We start from the raw sequence: 17,787 nt of genomic DNA, 5'->3' as shown, positions 1-17,787 counted from the left end.
AACTGATATTTGATACATGTGTCTTTGAGGCTTCATAGAAATGGTGCAACAAAGCAGAAAGGTTTGGTGGACCCTGAAAAGGTCGCATCAGTCTCACACACCGTAACCTCTGTAGGACAAGTTGACAGCTAATTAATCTCCATTATGCTATAACAGCAGCTTGCATTTGTGCTGACTTCCTTGCGGAGTATTGAAAAATGCTGCACATCGTCCCTGATTGCTGGTGGGGTCAGGTTATTTTATCCATAATAATCTGGGAAAAATTTGTTTATGGGGAAGGTAGAGCTATGAAGTTATGTTACCTGTGTCCCATGTCACAGTAGCATATTCTTTCGTTCCTGAAAAGAAAGCAAATTTTACATTTTGTACAGGGCGTCACAGGAGCAGGGTGTTGAAAAATAGAAAACTGAAATAATTTCTGCATCCCAATGACATTGGCATCTTTTTGCATTGGTCCACAGAAGAATAACCTAATCTGGTTCTGGTTATTAATTAGTTGGCAAAATTAGTCGTCGTCATCAAAATACTGTTTTAGAAACCTGAATTGCCAGCTTGTAGGACTGTGTCCGAGAAGTATTTTGTAAAAATTATTTTATAAAATCATTTTGTAGAATTCATCTAGCATGACTCAGTTTGGAGACATTGTAGCCTTGTGAAGGTACATATATTAGATGAATTCTATGTGGCATTGGCCTTGTACATCTGCATGGAGACATGACATGAGAGTTCTGCTTCATGGTAATGGGTTTCTCACACCAGAGTAGATTATTTATTATATGCTACAAACAAGTTATCTGAATTTTAGAACGTTCTTCATTGATGCTCCTTTTGAATGGCCATATTAAATATGCAATACTCCAAACACTCCCCTCATTATCTTATAGGCGGTTTGCAAGGCCTGTAGGGGCGCTCTTGCTCAAACCCCTGGCAGAGAAACGCTCCAATTGTGTTGGGAGCAGCAAGACAGTAGCAGACGATGCTGCGCATTAGCATACATGTCTAGTATAAGCGTTTCAGTAGGGTTGCTTTATATTGGATACGATGTGTCCAGTTTCTGATCAGGAATTCTTTGAAATGGAGAAAAATTGTACGAGAGTGGGCATGTCCATGATGTTTCGTGCCGCATGGAAGACAACGTGGCTGTGGGGGAAAATCCATGCCTCAGACAAATCTCAACATATACACAGTTGGAACATACTTGTAAGTGCTGTCGTGCAACGCTTCTCACTTATGCAGGTCCTTAGGTATTTCTTCAATGCTGGCATTGACAGAGCAGCGCTATAGGCAAAACGCTGTAGCAAAATACACAGTGCAGGTATTTTCATTTTGTATTTTCACTGCATACTGCAAGCAAACCCTACAGGGCTATACAAGTTTGTATAAAAGACGTGGCAGTGTACACTATGTGGTTCTTTTTCTGGAAAATGGTTTCAGGTGCAAGGTATTTCTCTATAAAACTGAAACAGTGCAAAATAATTACAGCTGCTTTCTTAATAATAAGGTCTCCACTGTCGACAGGGCTGTCGCAAATATCGGAACTGAACTGCATTCGCTATTTTATTTTAGTAAGACGTCGCTTCTGGTCAGCGAGCTCTACTTGCAAAGCAGGATCTAATACACATTCGTGAATGATGAGCAATACAGTTCCAGCACCGCAAAAGAGCAAGCGTGGAATAGGCCCTCAGCAAAACAGCAGGTGATTCGCAAAAAGTGCGCTCGGCTAGGGAGATCTTAGCAGGAGTAGATCAGATTTATAATGATCCACCCCTCTACCTAAAGAGGGAGGGTGGCACCAGATTGACATTAGTTTCCAACGAGATTCTGGGGGTGAACGGCCCACTCGCCCATGTACTGAAGTCAGAAATCGAATTCGGAGGTGACAAAAACGCCAAGACACTTTCTGCACATGACACACCACAGACACCAAGGACGTGAGAGTGTGTTCACAGGGCTTTGACTAACGAAATTGGAAATGAATTGAACTCACAGAAATTGATTTGTAGCAAGCGGCAATAGTGAATTCACTGTTGCCGCTTTATGGCAGGAATCTTTTTCACCATAGTGTTGTGGCCTGCCTGCGAATGCCCCCTTGTTGATGCTTTCTTAGTGGACAGACGCTTTGTCAGGGGCTTTCTCCAACCTTTTCTTTCTCTCATGCGCAGTATTGCTCCAAATTACATTTTGGGAGTAGCATCGCTTCACACCCTTTCAAACATGATTTACACAATTGTTGTCTTGACCGGCCTTGGTGGCTCAGTCGGTAGCGTGTTCGCCTTCTGATCCCGAGATCGCGGGTTCGAACCCGGCCGAGGATGCCAGCAACTTGGTGGCAGGGTACAAGTTCCTTAGACACGCCGTCTTCCGCGAGGGACGTTAAATTCGGGGTGCCGTGTGGTGGGCTTTCATCGCACGTTAAAGAACCGCCAGGTGGGCAAAAGCAATCCACAGACCGACCGCTGTGGCGTCGCTCATGATCTCAGTTGTCTCGCGACGTAAACACCCAATTATTAATTAATTAATTAATTGTTGTCTTTCCTCCCTCATTTTCAACTGGAGAATGTACATACATATTGACTGTCAAGCGCATCAAGGTAGGATTTTGTTCCATGAAGGTGTCACAGAATCGCAGACAATTCCGGATATCCTGGCGAGGCCTCAGACTTCCAGCATTCCGACCCAGATGGGCTCCATGGTGCAAACATAGTAAATATGCATCGCGGAGTTAAGGTCTGGCGATATTAAGGCCATGAAATTAACCACTTGCAGAGTGATCAGTTATAGACCTACATGGCAGAATTATCATGTAGTTACCCCAATACCGTTTAATCCACTACCTAAGTAGTTCCTATGAGGTTAACGTCTCATTATGAATGGTTTTGAAGTGGGACTAATACTTTGTTTTTGTTAGCTTTGTTTGTGCGAAAGTAAATTATGCTTTCTTGTGTAAATTGTGCAGGAAGTGGCTTACAAATCCAGTCAGAAAACTCAGCCATGGCCGCATCGACAAAGCGGATCCTGTTGCTACAAAAAGCACTACAGCACCACCTTCCAAGAAGTCGACATCTGTCTCGCATTCTTCAAAGGTAATGCTCTTTGCATGTTTTGGTGAATTGTGTGTCCAGCCTTTGAAAGATGCAGTGGCCTGGAGCTTTTGGAGTCAGGCTTAACATTTGAAGTTATTTATGTAATACTTCTTTACTTTTTAGTTACTAAGCTCAAAAGAAGAAATGGGCAATAAGACATCATTGCCTGGTCCCCCTTCAAAGCCAAATGAAACAGTGGAGGTACATATGGCCCATAATTCTTCATCTGAAACGGCATTCTAACAGAGCTTCTGAGGACTGAAAAATTGTATAGCTGAGTTCCGTGTTGATCATCTGGGCCACCACATATTGATACATGATGTTGCATATGTCTGATGATGTTGCAGCAAAAATATGGTGTGGGATCCAAGGCCTCATCTGTTGATGTGGATCCTGGTGGGACTGCAGAGGAGGAAGAGGTCTGTGAACTTCCGCCACCCATGGAGATCCAAGATCACCTTTTCAAGCCTCAGCAAGCCACACCCGATTTTACCATTGATTCAGCAGTAGGTGTTCTAAGAGACAGCCAGCACTTGTATTTTATTTTAATGCATTTGTGACACATGTGTGATTTTTTTTTCTTTTTTTCTACTTAGGATCACGAACAGAAAACGATAACTGAAGAAATTGAGCAGCCTCCTAAAGAAAGACCCGTATGTGTATCTTTCTGTTGTGTTTCTTGCTGACCCTTTCCTGGGAAGGGTGGGTCAGTGATTATTAGGTACATCTTGTACATAAGTTCATCTTTCTTTCTGCTGTAGACAACACTTCAGGATGATGATTCGGAAACTACAACGTCGCAGGAAGATCCTCAGGAAAGCAGTTTAGAGACAACGTGTGATGGCAAAGAAAGGGAAAAATCTCTACAGAAAAGAAGGTATATATATTTTCGTGTGGCAGATGTCAATAGCAGTACTACTCGTAAAATTTTGGTTTATTATTGTTGTGTTAGTGTATCTTGTACGTTTGGAAATGTGAGCAATTTATCTGAATGATGGCAAAGCACAAGAACCAGAGAAATGTAGACTTAATGACATACTATATTTTACGCTCCTGCAGATCTTGCAACTAAATTGGGATGAATTGGAGTACAGGAATGCTCCCTGATGTACGCTGCCATAGCTTTTCACATAATGACTTGCATACCGAAAGCCATTGCACTATTTGCATAAATAAATATAATTTGTGACTTTGTGTTACAAGACATCTTCACTGTTTAAAAATGAAGAAAATGCAGACCAAGAGAGAATCTCTTTCACTCTTGTGATTGTTATCCTTGCACCAGATAAATCCAAATCACTCACTCACTCACTCTTCCTCTTGTGATAGTCTTTGACTATGTAGAAATAATCAATTGGAGTCTGCAGCAGTTCCCAGGAAAATGCAGTTGCATAGATATGTGGCTTCTTGTTCTTACCTGTTAGTTGCTTTTGCACCATTAAAACTCTAATCATCATCATCATTATTGCTCTTATCTGTATGTGGATGAGGGAAATGTACATGTTGTTTGCCTAATAGCAAACTCCTTTCTAGTTTATTTCTACTGAAATTTGGATAAACATTGCATATCACTCAAATTTATATAGGAATTATGCAGAAATTATGTGCAGCTTTAAAGCCACAGGCAAAATTTCATTTTGAAAACTGAGGCTGAGTGATATGTCGCACACTAGAGAGTGTAATGTAAACCAAGAAACTTAATACTCAAGATCAAGCACTTTGAATTTTTAGTTTGTATTATTAATGTGCTTTACTTTATTTCAATTTATAATTTAATTATTTCTTTTTCAATTTCACAGCGTTGGTAGTCAGGGTCTCGCAGTGTGTTTATACATGAAATCAACACTTTGAACAAGATATTTGATAAATTGATATACTATATTTTTTAATGGTAATTAAATTTTTAGGGGAATAGCATCAGAGAATATGAGATATTACCTGAAAAAGTCCTCCCTTATGAATTGTGGAACATGTGACAGGAACCATGCAAGCTATTGCCGTCTTGTAACAAATGAAGCAGTTCAAACAGGTCTCCACAGCACATGTTCTGGTCATACTGTCATGTCTAACTTTGTTTCTCTGTTCCAACATGATTAATCTGATATTTTGGTTTCAGTTTTGTCTTGAAGGAGCTTGTTGATACAGAGCAGCAGTACGTTGCTGACTTAGGTTACATTGTGGAGGTAAGATATCATGAATTTGCTGTCAGCCTTGCTTTGAAGATCCCAATTTCATTAACATTGACGCCTCTTAGGGTTACATAACAGTAATGAGGTCTGGAGAGATAGCCATGCCTGAAGACCTGAAAAATGGGAAGGATAAAATAATATTTGGAAACATAGAGGCAATATACGAATGGCATCGCGAGTAAGTTCTGCTATTCATTCTCATTGAGTATCTCATCTGTGATTAGTGTACATTTTTAATATGCTTGCTCCTTGCTTTCAGTTTGTTCATGGCGGAGCTCGAAAAGTGCTTGGAAGAACCAGAAAGGCTGGGTCTATTATTTAGGCGTTATGAAAGGAGGCTCAATATGTACATTGTCTACTGTCAGAACAAGCCAAAGTCTGAGTACATAGTTTCTGAATACATCGACACATATTTTGAAGTAAGTTGTGTGGCTCTGAGCCCTAAGTTTCACAGATAAATTACTGTGCTAGTTGGTGACAGTAAAGTGCAAGTAAAACTAAAACCTTTTAAATTACACGTTTTATTCTGTTCTAGTGTACATAAGTAACTGAAAACAGTGTTTCTAGTTCACTTCTACGGTACTTGCTCTCTGGCCTCTCATCGTACGAGGGCTAATTAAAGAGTATCCCTATCCCTCTTGGATTTGTATTTAAATTAAAACTAAAACAAACGTTGCTAGGTTTGACACTTGGCCGCCATTGAAGTAGTCTCCCTCCGAAGCCACAGAGTGAGCCCAGCGCTGTTTCGACTGTTCAAAATAATTTCTGAGGTCTTTTTGGGGAATGGAGAATAGCTGCCTCGTCACATTCATTTCGGTCTCCTAAACGTTCTGAAATCTTTGTTCGTTTGACTGCATTTTCATTTGTTGACTATCTTTGAGTCACATGGGACAACTTCCCTGGCAGCTTTTTACATTTTCCAAAAGCCAAAATATATTAGATAGACAAACTATTTCAGGATGTTCGGAGATTCAAATTAGTGTGACAAGGCAGCTCATTGCTAGTTCTGAAAACGGCCTCAGAAAATGTTTCAAGTCGAAAACAGCTGAAACAGAGCTGGGATACATCTGTGGCTTCGGAAGCGGACTACTTCGACGGTGACCAAGTTTCAGATCTATATCTTTTTCACTCTTTGTATTATAAATCTGGTCTGGATACTGGCTCTAAACTGCTATACAAGGTGCACCTTTTTTCTAATTTTTTTTTTTTTTTAACATCGTGGGATGTTGCGGACGGTGAAAGTTGTCCCAAATTAATTGGCGGAAAAAAGCACATAATGCCTCCAGACCAACACAATACTCACTGCACTCTTTCATGCTCATGTCTCGTCCTGCAATGCACTTCCGATAGTTACTACGCATCATTTTTATTCGTTAGCTGTAGTTAGAATGGCGTACATCATGCGTGGATAATACAGTCCCCCATCGTGACTGATTTTACATGTCCTATCATAGTTTGGCTAATGATATGTACGTGCAAACTATTTCCACGTTGCTGGGCTTGCTTGATTTAGTGATCATAATGATGACATACTTTTTAGGAAATTCGTCAGAAGTTGGGCCATAAGCTACAGTTGCCTGATTTGCTTATAAAGCCTGTTCAACGCATTATGAAATACCAGTTACTGCTCAAAGTAAGGCATTACTTAAGCTCCTCTTTCTACTTCTGTGAAATATTCTGCCCCCTTTTCCTCCTAGTTGTCTTATTAGGCCATGACCCTTTAACTGTTTATCTTCCCAATCTAGCGAATGCATATGGGAACAGTGTTATAGGTTTAAGCTGTTGTTCTGTGTTTATTGCATTGATTATGAACAGTGGCAGATCTTCATGCAAATGCCTCTTCTTGTTTTATTCTTTTTTTTATTTTCTCCTTGATCTCCTGAAGATTGTCAGATTTTTTGCACTTCTGTGATGAATCTATTTTTACACATCATGTCAAATTTGTTTGACTACTCGAAAGGTCGCAAAGTTTTTGGATTTATAACAGAGCGGGTCGATCGCAGTCAGAAACTTCGCACATTCGGGCAGGGATCAGTTTCCAGGGTTAGAGCCCAGAACCCCTTAAAGCCTAAGGCTCCTGCCAAGGTCCTGTAAAGCTATTTGCAGTTTTAACATACTTTGCAAGCACATTTTTTGTTTTTGTAAATAATACACAGTCTAACCTTGTTAATACGATGCTGGGAGCAGTCATGGTCATATTAACGATGTTCGACTGTATTTACATTTATGTTTACTTTACCATTGACTGTACAGTTCAAGAGTACTTGTGCTACGGTAAGAAAGATGTCTATAGCCTTTTTTTTTCTTCAGGATATATTAAGGTACACAGAAAGGGCACAGCTGCATAAGGAAGCGGAAGACCTAAGAAAAGCAGTGCATATTATGCATGTTGTGCCAAAAGCTGCCAATGACATGATGAATGTTGGACGGCTACAAGGTTTTGATGTAAGTGTGCATTCTGACTTAAACTGCAAGAAATTGCATCACTTCTTAGTCACTGGGAGGTTCAGTACCACGCCACCAGCAGGCTGTAATGTACCTGTTGCACTTGAGTTACAAGAAGATTAATCTATTCCCTATCTTTATGTGCTTTTTGTGTGCAGGGTAAAATCACTGCCCAGGGCAAGTTACTCCTACAGGGGTTACTCCTTGTGAGCGACCCATCCAGTGGTAACAAGTTTCGCGAACGTCAAGTGTTTCTTTTTGAGCAAATCATCATACTTAGTGAAGCTGTGGGCGCAAAAACTCCCTTTTCCAATCAGGTGTATATCTACAAGAATCATCTGCAGGTATGTTGTTTAACTTTTTCATATCTTCTTCACATAAGAGTACCATTTTATGAAAAATAACAGTTGACATAGGGTCATTCCATCTTAGACATATAAGTAGGGAGTGACTTTTTCGGGTTAAACCCGATTCTGCCCGGTTATTCCCCCCCGAACTGACCTCCGACCAATTCAGGTTAAACCCGATTTCTCCCCGAATTCCAGTCACAATGAAATCCTCAAGTGACGTTTCCACTGATGACGAACAAAGCTCGCCATGTGTAACACATGTAAGAATGGGTCACTTACGTTCCCAGCTATACACCCATGTGTGTCAACACTGTGTATGCCTTCGGGGATTACCGCTGGAAGGTCACGATTCCGCAAAAAAAGAAAAGAAAAGAGAGATTAGGAAAGGACTTAATAGACAAGAGGAGAAACAAAAACACCCAATAACATCCGAAGGCACAATTATCGCCCGATTTCTCCCCGAATTACAGATTTAAAAATAGCGCCCGATTTTTACCCCCCAATCTGGGAAAGGCATTTAACCCGAAAAAGTCACTCCCTACATATAAGGTGCATGGCTCAACCAATTCCAACTGCTGCAAATATATGTACAAGTATGATCTTACAGTTTGTATAAATGTGCACAAGATGAACTATTTCTGTCTGTGTTTGCTTAGCACTGTCATCAGCTGATGATGATTCTCACAGTATGCATATGTATGCTTCATTACAATGCATGCGGATAATCTTTCTCATTAAATCTCCATGACTTCATGCGGCGATGGGAACATTTTAAGAAGTCTTTTAGGTCAAGCGTCGTAGTTAGGGCTATGGGGATATAAATATAACTTGTGGTGCAAATTTATATGTATGGACGTTACATATTCTCAAAACCATATAAGGCATAGCACTGACGAACGGAGGCATAATTTTTACCCCCCAATCTGGGAAAGGCATTTAACCCGAAAAAGTCACTCCCTACATATAAGGTGCATGGCTCAACCAATTCCAACTGCTGCAAATATATGTACAAGTATGATCTTACAGTTTGTATAAATGTGCACAAGATGAACTATTTCTGTCTGTGTTTGCTTAGCACTGTCATCAGCTGATGATGATTCTCACAGTATGCATATGTATGCTTCATTACAATGCATGCGGATAATCTTTCTCATTAAATCTCCATGACTTCATGCGGCGATGGGAACATTTTAAGAAGTCTTTTAGGTCAAGCGTCGTAGTTAGGGCTATGGGGATATAAATATAACTTGTGGTGCAAATTTATATGTATGGACGTTACATATTCTCAAAACCATATAAGGCATAGCACTGACGAACGGAGGCATAATTTTGCACAAAAGTACTGGATTACTCATAACAGCAGCAAGAGTGCCAGTAACATTAACAGGGCACGAGAGTAACAGAGCCAGTAACAGAGTGCCAGTAACATTACATGTGGCAATAACAGTAACATTACTTGTGAAATTACCCAGGCAGAATAGTAATGACATCACTTAGTTACCGTATTTACTCGCATATTTTGCGCCATCTCATAATTTGCGCACCCCTAGTTTAGCACTAAAAATTACGAGAAAACAAAAAATAGTGTAATTTGTGTACCTGTGTTTTCGCGAACGGATATCTGGCACGCGCGTCTCAGCGACAGTGGCGATTGCTTTTCGCAACGCCGTCAGTGCTACGAAAGATATTGCTGTGCTTTTGTTTGATTTGCGCACACTTTCGAGTGATGGTCAACTGACGCGATGGACAATGCTGTCACTCAAACTATAAAACGCGGAAAGAAAGGCTGGACAAACAAGCTATGACAAACCTTACTGCACAACATGACAGAGTTGGCGAACATAGCATGCTTTTGGTTGTCAAGTGTGACTAGCGGCGTCTTCTAGCAGCGTCTCGACGTATTTCACCGGTGTATGGGCGGTAGTGGGCCGGCATTTTGCCTCCCGACCGTCAGCGGTATTTGGGTACTTCTTTCACGCTTGCGCAATGCAGTGATGACGTCAATATCTGCTCTGTGACCGGCTTCCTAAAATTTTGAAATGTTGCGTCGTTTGAATATCGTAACGAACATTCCCACGCAATTTGTGCTTGCTCAATGCAGTGATAACGTCAATATCGGCTCTACCGAGTGCCTGTATGACCGGCATACTAAAATTTAAAAATTTTGGGGCGCTTGAATATCGTAACAAACGTTCCCGCACAGCCCCAACTTTTCAGACTTTTTTGGGAGAAAAAGCGCGCAAATTACGGGAGTTAATACGGTATTGCTCTAAACTACAGTACTATTGTACTAGGTAAATTTTAAATTAGGATCAACTTTGCAATGGGTTTAAACCTTTTAAAGGTTAGACTAGACTCTAGACTAGACTTTAGGAAGGTCTAGACTCAAGAAGCAGGCAACTTTATTTCTGTTTTTGGTCGGTATGGAATGTTGGCCGCCCGAAAGCCGTTTTCGTACAGTCAGTACAACCGTAGCGAACTCGCAACATCCACAAGAGCCCCCCCGAATCTGCCATGCATGAAACACCCTCCTTCACCTTCACAAGACACGTGATGTGTGCGGGAGGAACGCTCCTCTTTGGATCTGGGATCCACCATCGGTCAGCAAACACCGCTCAGGCAGCGTCTGCTACCGCTTCCGAGACGCTTGATGCTCTTCGGTTACGTGATGTCCGAAATAAAGGACCCGGAGGCCGACAGTGACCTAGACTTTTTAGAACTGCTGACACCACGGGAAGAACAAGTAGTGCAGCGTTGTCGCGAATGTAACTGTGCGTTATACAGCGACATACCAGTTCTTCCCAATGGTGTGCGGCTCTATGGAGTTGTCGCATCAGAAAGGTCTTCAGTGACGTGAATATGAGCGACAGATCAGACAGATCAGACAGACTTTGCTGTGGCATGGAATTAGCAAATACAACGGAGAGATGCACAGACGCACCACAGCAAACGCTTCAGAAAGTAAGCTTGCTTTGAATGCCGCATCACATGACTGACACGATGCTCCCCAGTTGGAGACGTGCAATGAAGCATTGCACAGAAGCCACGATAATTACTCTAGTGATCATAATATGATTTTGGCAGGCTGCTTATATGCTTTGTTTTTCACAAAACATGATATAATTAATAGCAGTCAACAAGGGAACAGCTCACCATTCTCGTACCAGACGATTTTTTCTACCAACGAATGAGAAGGCTCTCCCTCATAAGCATCACATTAGATGGGGTGTGGTCTGCAGTTAGAGTGCTCGAACCTCATGCCATGGCAGTGATGTTGTAAATGAAATTGTGCTGCAGTGAAAGAACTTTGGGAATGCTTTTCGTACGCCGATTTACAAGATGACAGCAGTTTTTGCCCATGTTGGATATCACTTTAATGCTCCTTTAATGTCTGTTAGGTTGCATTTTGAAAGATGCCAAACTTTTAGCGTTTTGTCTCGCAGCTGTTATGAACCTAGCAAAAACATTGTGAAATTTACCGACATCCACTACTTTGATACCAGTGGTACTAGCTGTGGATAAGCACATAATTAGAGCCTGAAGTTTTAGGGTTTTACCCGGTTCTTCCCCGAATTTGCACCCCGAATTGAAGGTTCACTCTTTAGGGCGAAACCCGATTTTTAGCCGGCAAATTCCCCACACTGGGATGTCTGTAGGAATGCACTAACTTACTTGTTTGGCAGCAAATGCAGTTACATCACCGTTTGTACCAAACCACTACATTTAGTTTCAGTAAGTGAGCCCGATTTCTCCCTGAATTTAGCATACTGGAAGTTTTTTCGCCCGAATTCGCATGAATTTAGTGCATGTGTTTATTTACCCGATTTTTACCCCCCGAATTTAGAAAAAAATATTTCCCGAAAACTTCAGGCTCTACACATAATAAAGAGGTCCAGTGTGATACCATAGTGCCATAGTAAACTGTAGTGCTGATGTTCCTGCATGAGAAGCATAGATTCTGAAAATCCAGGGAGCACCACAACATTGACGTTCTTGCATTAGTACATATCATGTTACTGTACCTAAGTCCAGGTACTGCTCGCGACACGGTTGTCTGAAATTAGTGTACCACTGTTTATCCCATCGTAAATCTCCAGGTGTTGCAACACCATTCGTTTCGAGTAATAAACATGCGCACCATGTGGTCTACCTTTAAATAGACTATTGACACAACATTTTGGAGGGCAACCAAAGAAGCGTGGGCTGCGGATCCACTGATCGGCAATTTCAGACAACTATGTCGGGAGCAGTACATAAATGTCTCAGATGGGCTGTCACATACCGTTCTTCGGTGGGTGCTTTCATGTTTGGTCACCTTTAGGAATCATCATATCTCCTTTGATCTCAGCTGTCTGCAAGTCATGAGCAGAAAACCTTCGAGAGAGTCCAAAATGCTATTGTAGTTGTGATTCTTTGTTCCTAGTCATTTGCTTTTTCCATCGAATACCTGCGATAAGGGAGACCATTTTTCATTCTAGGTTAATAAGATGTCACTAAATGAACACACAGAAGATGGTGATCCTCTAAAGTTTGCACTATGCTCGAAGGACCCCCATCAAGAGGGTCTCACATTTGTTATTCAGACACCATCCATGGAGTCTCGTACTGAGTGGGTCTCAAATATTAGAGCTATCCTAGAAACTCAACTTGATTTCCTAAGAGGTATGTTTCACTTGTTACCTCCTTCCAAATGGAATGTGTATGTATACAGGGTTGTCCGCCAACCGTGATAGAAATTCGGAGTAAATAACGTAGGCAATGGAGAGACATGCGGTCAAGGGATTTTTTTTCTGCCATCCTGGGAACGCCCATGCTGTGGACTGAGTCGAAAGTCACATGCGGCGGAGGCATTTGCATGTGCGCGTAAATGCACGTGCAGTACATAGAGAGGTGCGCTACACTCTAACGGAATACAGATTTACGACTTACTAAAGGGTTTTTTACCGATCACTCTCACTTTTATGTAAATGATATGAGGAAATTGTACTTACGTTCAAAGACACGTTGTAGCTGATGCTGCCTTTCACTTGAGAGATGCATTTCCCCTTGATTAGCGTCACGTCGCTGTCAATTTCTTCTTCTAATCCTTAGACGTGCTTAATTAGCGCCTCTCCTTTCCGGAAGTTCGAGTCCCTAAAGAATTTGCTCGGGGATTTTATTTCCAGAAACCCACAGTACAGACGCAACATGATTCAGAAACTGAACGGTTTGTGCGGGCAATGATATGTGACAGCGCTTTCGGCCGTATGTGCGGCTGAAGGGCGCCCCCAAACGTCGTGCAACAGGCCTATGGCGTGTCAATGTAACCTCCTTTCATCGCACTTTGGTGCTCAAACTAGAGCCGACAACAGGCCAAGCCAAGCACGCCGACGACGACAAGCGGAGCCAAGGACTCAGTTCTGCGGATTTTTGGCAAATTTATTTCAGCAGTTATCATTGCGTTACGTGTCTTATCAGGTGTTATACTGAGTAAAAGGACCACAAGGAACCCATTTCCACAAAGAAAACATTGAGTTGACTTGGGAAAATTTTTGAGTTCAATTCAAGAAATTAAATTTCCATCAATTGAAATGAAATAAAAATGGTACCAATATGTGGCAAATATTCCTGGCAGAAAAAAAAATCCATTGACCGCATGTCTCTCCATTGCCTACGTTATTTACTATGAATTTCTATCATGGTTGGTGGACCACCCTGTATGTGCATGTATAAATTACTAAACTAAAGACTATTACAGCCATCCAGTCACCCATTGCCTATCAGAAGGAGCTCACGAAGGACATGTAAGTATGCCTTCCCCCGAGTGGCTCTTACGTAGGCCACGTGAAAACACATTTTCGCCTACATGTAAGACAGGTAGGCTTCTTGTTCGTTTAATGGTTTAAACAGCGCCACCACGTTTTCTCTGGAACATAACAGTTGTATACCTAGATAAAAATCGTAGGGGCCTGCATATATTGTAAAAAGCTGGAGCGGAGTTGCATATTAACGTCGTGTAAATGTACAAAACCAATCAACGGGTTTGGGGCAGCGGAAAATACTCAGCCAGAAACGTTGGACCGTAAGTTAGCTTACAAAAGGTACCCCTCCGCGCCTGGTTCAAACAGCAGCACAGTGCGTGTGATCTTACATAGAGCCAAGTCTTCTGGGGGTTGTTGTTATTTCCTAAGTAAAGCAACCGCTGATGACCTTATGTCATGTGCAGTGTTGCATGTCTTTTGAAATGCTGTCAAAAATGTATTTACTTCTCATTGTGATTTGAACAGTGGCCAGTGTGAATCAGGCTATGCTTAGTTGCATGTTGCATCACTCGCAGTGTATATTAGGCAGGATTTTAACTAAAATTATCTGGTTCAGTTCAGTTCTGTTCTGACCTGCGAATCATAGTCCAAGATGAAGCGAGCTGAGCTATACAAGGTCTTATGTGTGATCCAGATCTGTGTTTTTTTTCTCAACAGGGCAGTTTCAGCTATGCACTGTGACCTTAACCTGCATAGTGCTTCCCCCAATATATTCTGTATTTTATTGAATAATCAGTCCATCTGTACCCATTCACCGAAGACTTTTTTCAGATTGCAGGCCCCTAAAAAGCTTGTCTTTACTTAGGCAATGAGGTGTTATGTAGTTCATTCCAAAATGCAAGTGAACAAAACTGCTTATTTTGATGAGCATTGTTTCACAGAATTTCCTGTCACTTGGCATTGCTTTTCCTTTCATTCCCTTTTTATTGCCAAAATGTAATATGTAGGCTAAAGCAGCATTAAGAAAGCCATAAGAGAATTTGCCTAACGGCAGTTTGCTTGAGCAACTTGGCATTGCCATCAGTTTTTGTTTTTGTGACTTTGATTTGTACTGCACTGCAAAATGCTTAATTTAGTGCTCCATATCAGTTCATTTCATCTATTGCTGCTGCTGCTGTTTTTCATTTTGCAAATAGAATGCAAACAGTTAATTTGTTTGCCAATTGATTTACTATGTACCTATCTCTCACTTTATTATTGGTTCGTTACTGCTGCCTCCCTATCTCTTTGCTGCAGACTTGCAGCTGCCAGAAAGAGCTATTTACACAGTATAAGTTTGTTAGTTTGACCACAGTAGGCAAGTGCATAAGTGGGCCCATGAAAGTTACTTTAACAGATCATTCACCTCTTGTTGTGCCTCTAGTGAATGCTACTTTCAAAATAGTTTTTGTACCTAATATGTAATTATTCTTGAGGTCTGGTCTGTGAACAAAATATACAACAGTTGTATATAGATATGTTGTGAAATACCAAACCCTTTGTAACCAGTGTCCTCCATATCATATTCTTCTTATATAACTTATGGCAACTTGTTGTCTCGAGGCACACCGCATATTTTTTTGTAATTCATTCACTCAGCATGTAATTTCATGAGGGTGTCAAACTAACAAGCTTAATATCAGGTAATCTTTTCTGGGTGGCTGGTCTTTTGTTTTCTGTTGATCCTTTTAATCAAGCAATTGGGTCCTAATAATTTAAGCTATTTATTACTTTTCATGTGTTTGAATTAAAATAATTTAGTTGACTCACAGACAGAGCTGGCACGTGGCATAGCATTGTGTATCACCATGAGAAATTTGGAGATTCTGCCTCTTCTCAGAAAGGCTTGGTATTTGAATGCATTGGGCAATGATTAAGTGGTATACAGTGCTCCATAGGAGAGCCAACATTGAGATCACTATCTATGTAATTATGTTTGCATTTTATAGTTAAACATGTATTCCACTACAGTTTAAAAACTATGCCATGCAAGGCATTGCTTGCTAATCCTAGCGGACAATGCAGTCCACCATGTATGTAATATTCAGTTATTTGTGTTTATTTTAAATATTTTTTTAGTATAGTTTTTCTTCTTTCTTTTTTTTTAATAATAGTCGCTGCCATCACGAATTAATGCAGATGACATACCTCAACTTCCTTTGCCTTGGACTCGGAAGTTGTATTAGTTGGATGAGCCAGTGATGGATTGTCACATAGGGATTTCCTTTGCCAATATATGCTATTCCAGACGAGAAGCCTAGTACATAACTTGCTTGAAATGGCTGAACATTTTCGGCGCTGTACAGCTATAATAAGAGCACAATGCGTAAACCTTAACCATAATGTTTTAAGTGGTCTTGGCTATTGCAAGTAAGCAAATAAGTGGTAGCGTATAGACTCTAAGTACATTCCTATGAGTTGTCAGTGTGCCAGCCCTGTCTCACCATGTGCATGTAGCAGCCACATCAGTGAGGCCTTATAGCTATGTTCTCAAGAGTGATTATTTTGCAGTGGTCCCCTTAACCCCTTGCTTTATGTTTGCACTCCCAGGCAACCTTCCCCGAGCAGACCTCCCCACATTTGATCTCCTTCCAAAATACTTAAAACTGCCCAATTCTTCCAATTCCAATTGTAAGTAAGTAAGACTGCCAACTACTGTGTATCATCCTCCCCGAGCTTGCTTTGTTCTGGTGCTTTGTGCTTTGTTTGACGTATGCTGCTTGACTATGTTGCTTTTTTTGTTTTTGCTTTATTTATTTAGCAATATTCACCACAGAACAATTTGCACATGTTAGTAGGAAGTATAAGTGGTATACAACACCGTCTTGTGAAGCTCCATTACGTATTGTACCTGTATGTGCTCACTCATGCGTATTCTTACTATTTGTATTGAATGCGTGCAGGGCCGGCGATAGGGGGGGGAGTAAGATGACCGCCTTAGGCCCCGCGCACGAAGCCCTCAACCAGGGATTGCTTTTTTTAAAATATCGAGTATGCACTTAATCGTGTGAAACAGGCCCGCACACCCCTAGCACCGGCCCTGAATGCGTGATTGAGTGTTTGCGTCTAGATATTATGCTGAGCAACCTGGATCTCATAAGTTTTCTTTTTTCTTTTCATTTGGCCTACCACATTGTTTAACTTTTCGTTTTTGCATTTGTCAGGCTACATGTATACCAAGCCAAAAGCAAGTATGGGACTGGGTCATTTAAACTTTTTTTTAAATCTCAATATGTCTGAAAATTCAAAATCTCCTAAAGTTACCAGGTTTTAACTTTTGCATGCAACACAGCAGTAAATAGTAAATGTGTATGCAACACTGAGCAAGTTTGTAGCTCTCCATACTAATTGTACTTACACTCCATGACTTACTGTATTTATTGTACACGGTACAGTACTATAACTGTGAAAATTCTGCTGCCCAGATGTATGGGTGCAGCTGGGGCTGCTTGGTATTGGTGGATGGTCACTATCCAGTCAGTCTGTGTGCGGAGGGGGTGTATATCATTTTCACAACTGTAAAAGATGTACAGTTTAACCTCGATATAACGAACCTCGATTTAGCGAATTCCTCGACATAACAAAGTTTTTTCCTGACCCTTTCTTCTTCTCCATTGAAAACCATGTATTTCTTAAAACCTGTTTTTTTTTAAACCTGTAGTACAATCATAGCTTCCATATTGAAAATGAAACTTGTGTATAAGATCAACGGATCTATCCCTTTACGTCTTGTAATTACTTTATATTAGGGCTGTGCAAATAGCAAAAATGCTGAATATGAATATTGCAAACATGGATATCGACTCGAATAATGACTTCAAGCAGCCCTGTTTACTGGAATGTGCACATACAGCACATACTACCACATTTTGATAATCACATAAATACTGGGTGTGTCTTTTTATCCTCGTAGAATTTTTATAAAAAGCTATAACAGCAG

General features: G+C 41.0%; 1 protein-coding gene across 3 annotated transcripts in view; it reads left to right on the top strand.

Annotated features, from left to right (window-relative positions):
- The window catches only part of LOC135377560 (triple functional domain protein-like), an 83,008-nt gene that overhangs the window by 60,858 nt on the left and 4,363 nt on the right, over window positions 1–17,787 (top strand). Inside the window, exons 38-51 of one of the 3 annotated variants that reach the window (XR_010418126.1) lie at window positions 2,957–3,083; window positions 3,207–3,284; window positions 3,431–3,589; window positions 3,680–3,736; window positions 3,845–3,960; window positions 5,200–5,266; window positions 5,338–5,450; window positions 5,532–5,691; window positions 6,813–6,905; window positions 7,583–7,717; window positions 7,876–8,061; window positions 12,546–12,729; window positions 13,805–13,850; window positions 16,398–16,482. Coding sequence is in view for 2 of the 3 variants with exons in the window: in XM_064610077.1 (XP_064466147.1) it covers window positions 2,957–3,083; window positions 3,207–3,284; window positions 3,431–3,589; window positions 3,680–3,736; window positions 3,845–3,960; window positions 5,200–5,266; window positions 5,338–5,450; window positions 5,532–5,691; window positions 6,813–6,905; window positions 7,583–7,717; window positions 7,876–8,061; window positions 12,546–12,729; window positions 13,805–13,850; window positions 16,398–16,431 (1,555 nt within the window). In the remaining variant the exon portion in view is untranslated. The remainder of the gene's footprint in view (window positions 1–2,956; window positions 3,084–3,206; window positions 3,285–3,430; window positions 3,590–3,679; window positions 3,737–3,844; window positions 3,961–5,199; window positions 5,267–5,337; window positions 5,451–5,531; window positions 5,692–6,812; window positions 6,906–7,582; window positions 7,718–7,875; window positions 8,062–12,545; window positions 12,730–13,804; window positions 13,851–16,397; window positions 16,483–17,787) is intronic. The other 2 variants (XM_064610077.1, XM_064610076.1) reach the window with 2 other exon arrangements.

The sequence above is a fragment of the Ornithodoros turicata genome, chromosome 1 (assembly GCF_037126465.1).
Source record: "Ornithodoros turicata isolate Travis chromosome 1, ASM3712646v1, whole genome shotgun sequence".
Classification (NCBI taxonomy): Eukaryota; Metazoa; Arthropoda; class Arachnida; order Ixodida; family Argasidae; genus Ornithodoros; species Ornithodoros turicata.
Note: the sequence above shows the minus strand (reverse complement) of the source record. Positions and strands in the feature narration are given on the sequence as shown.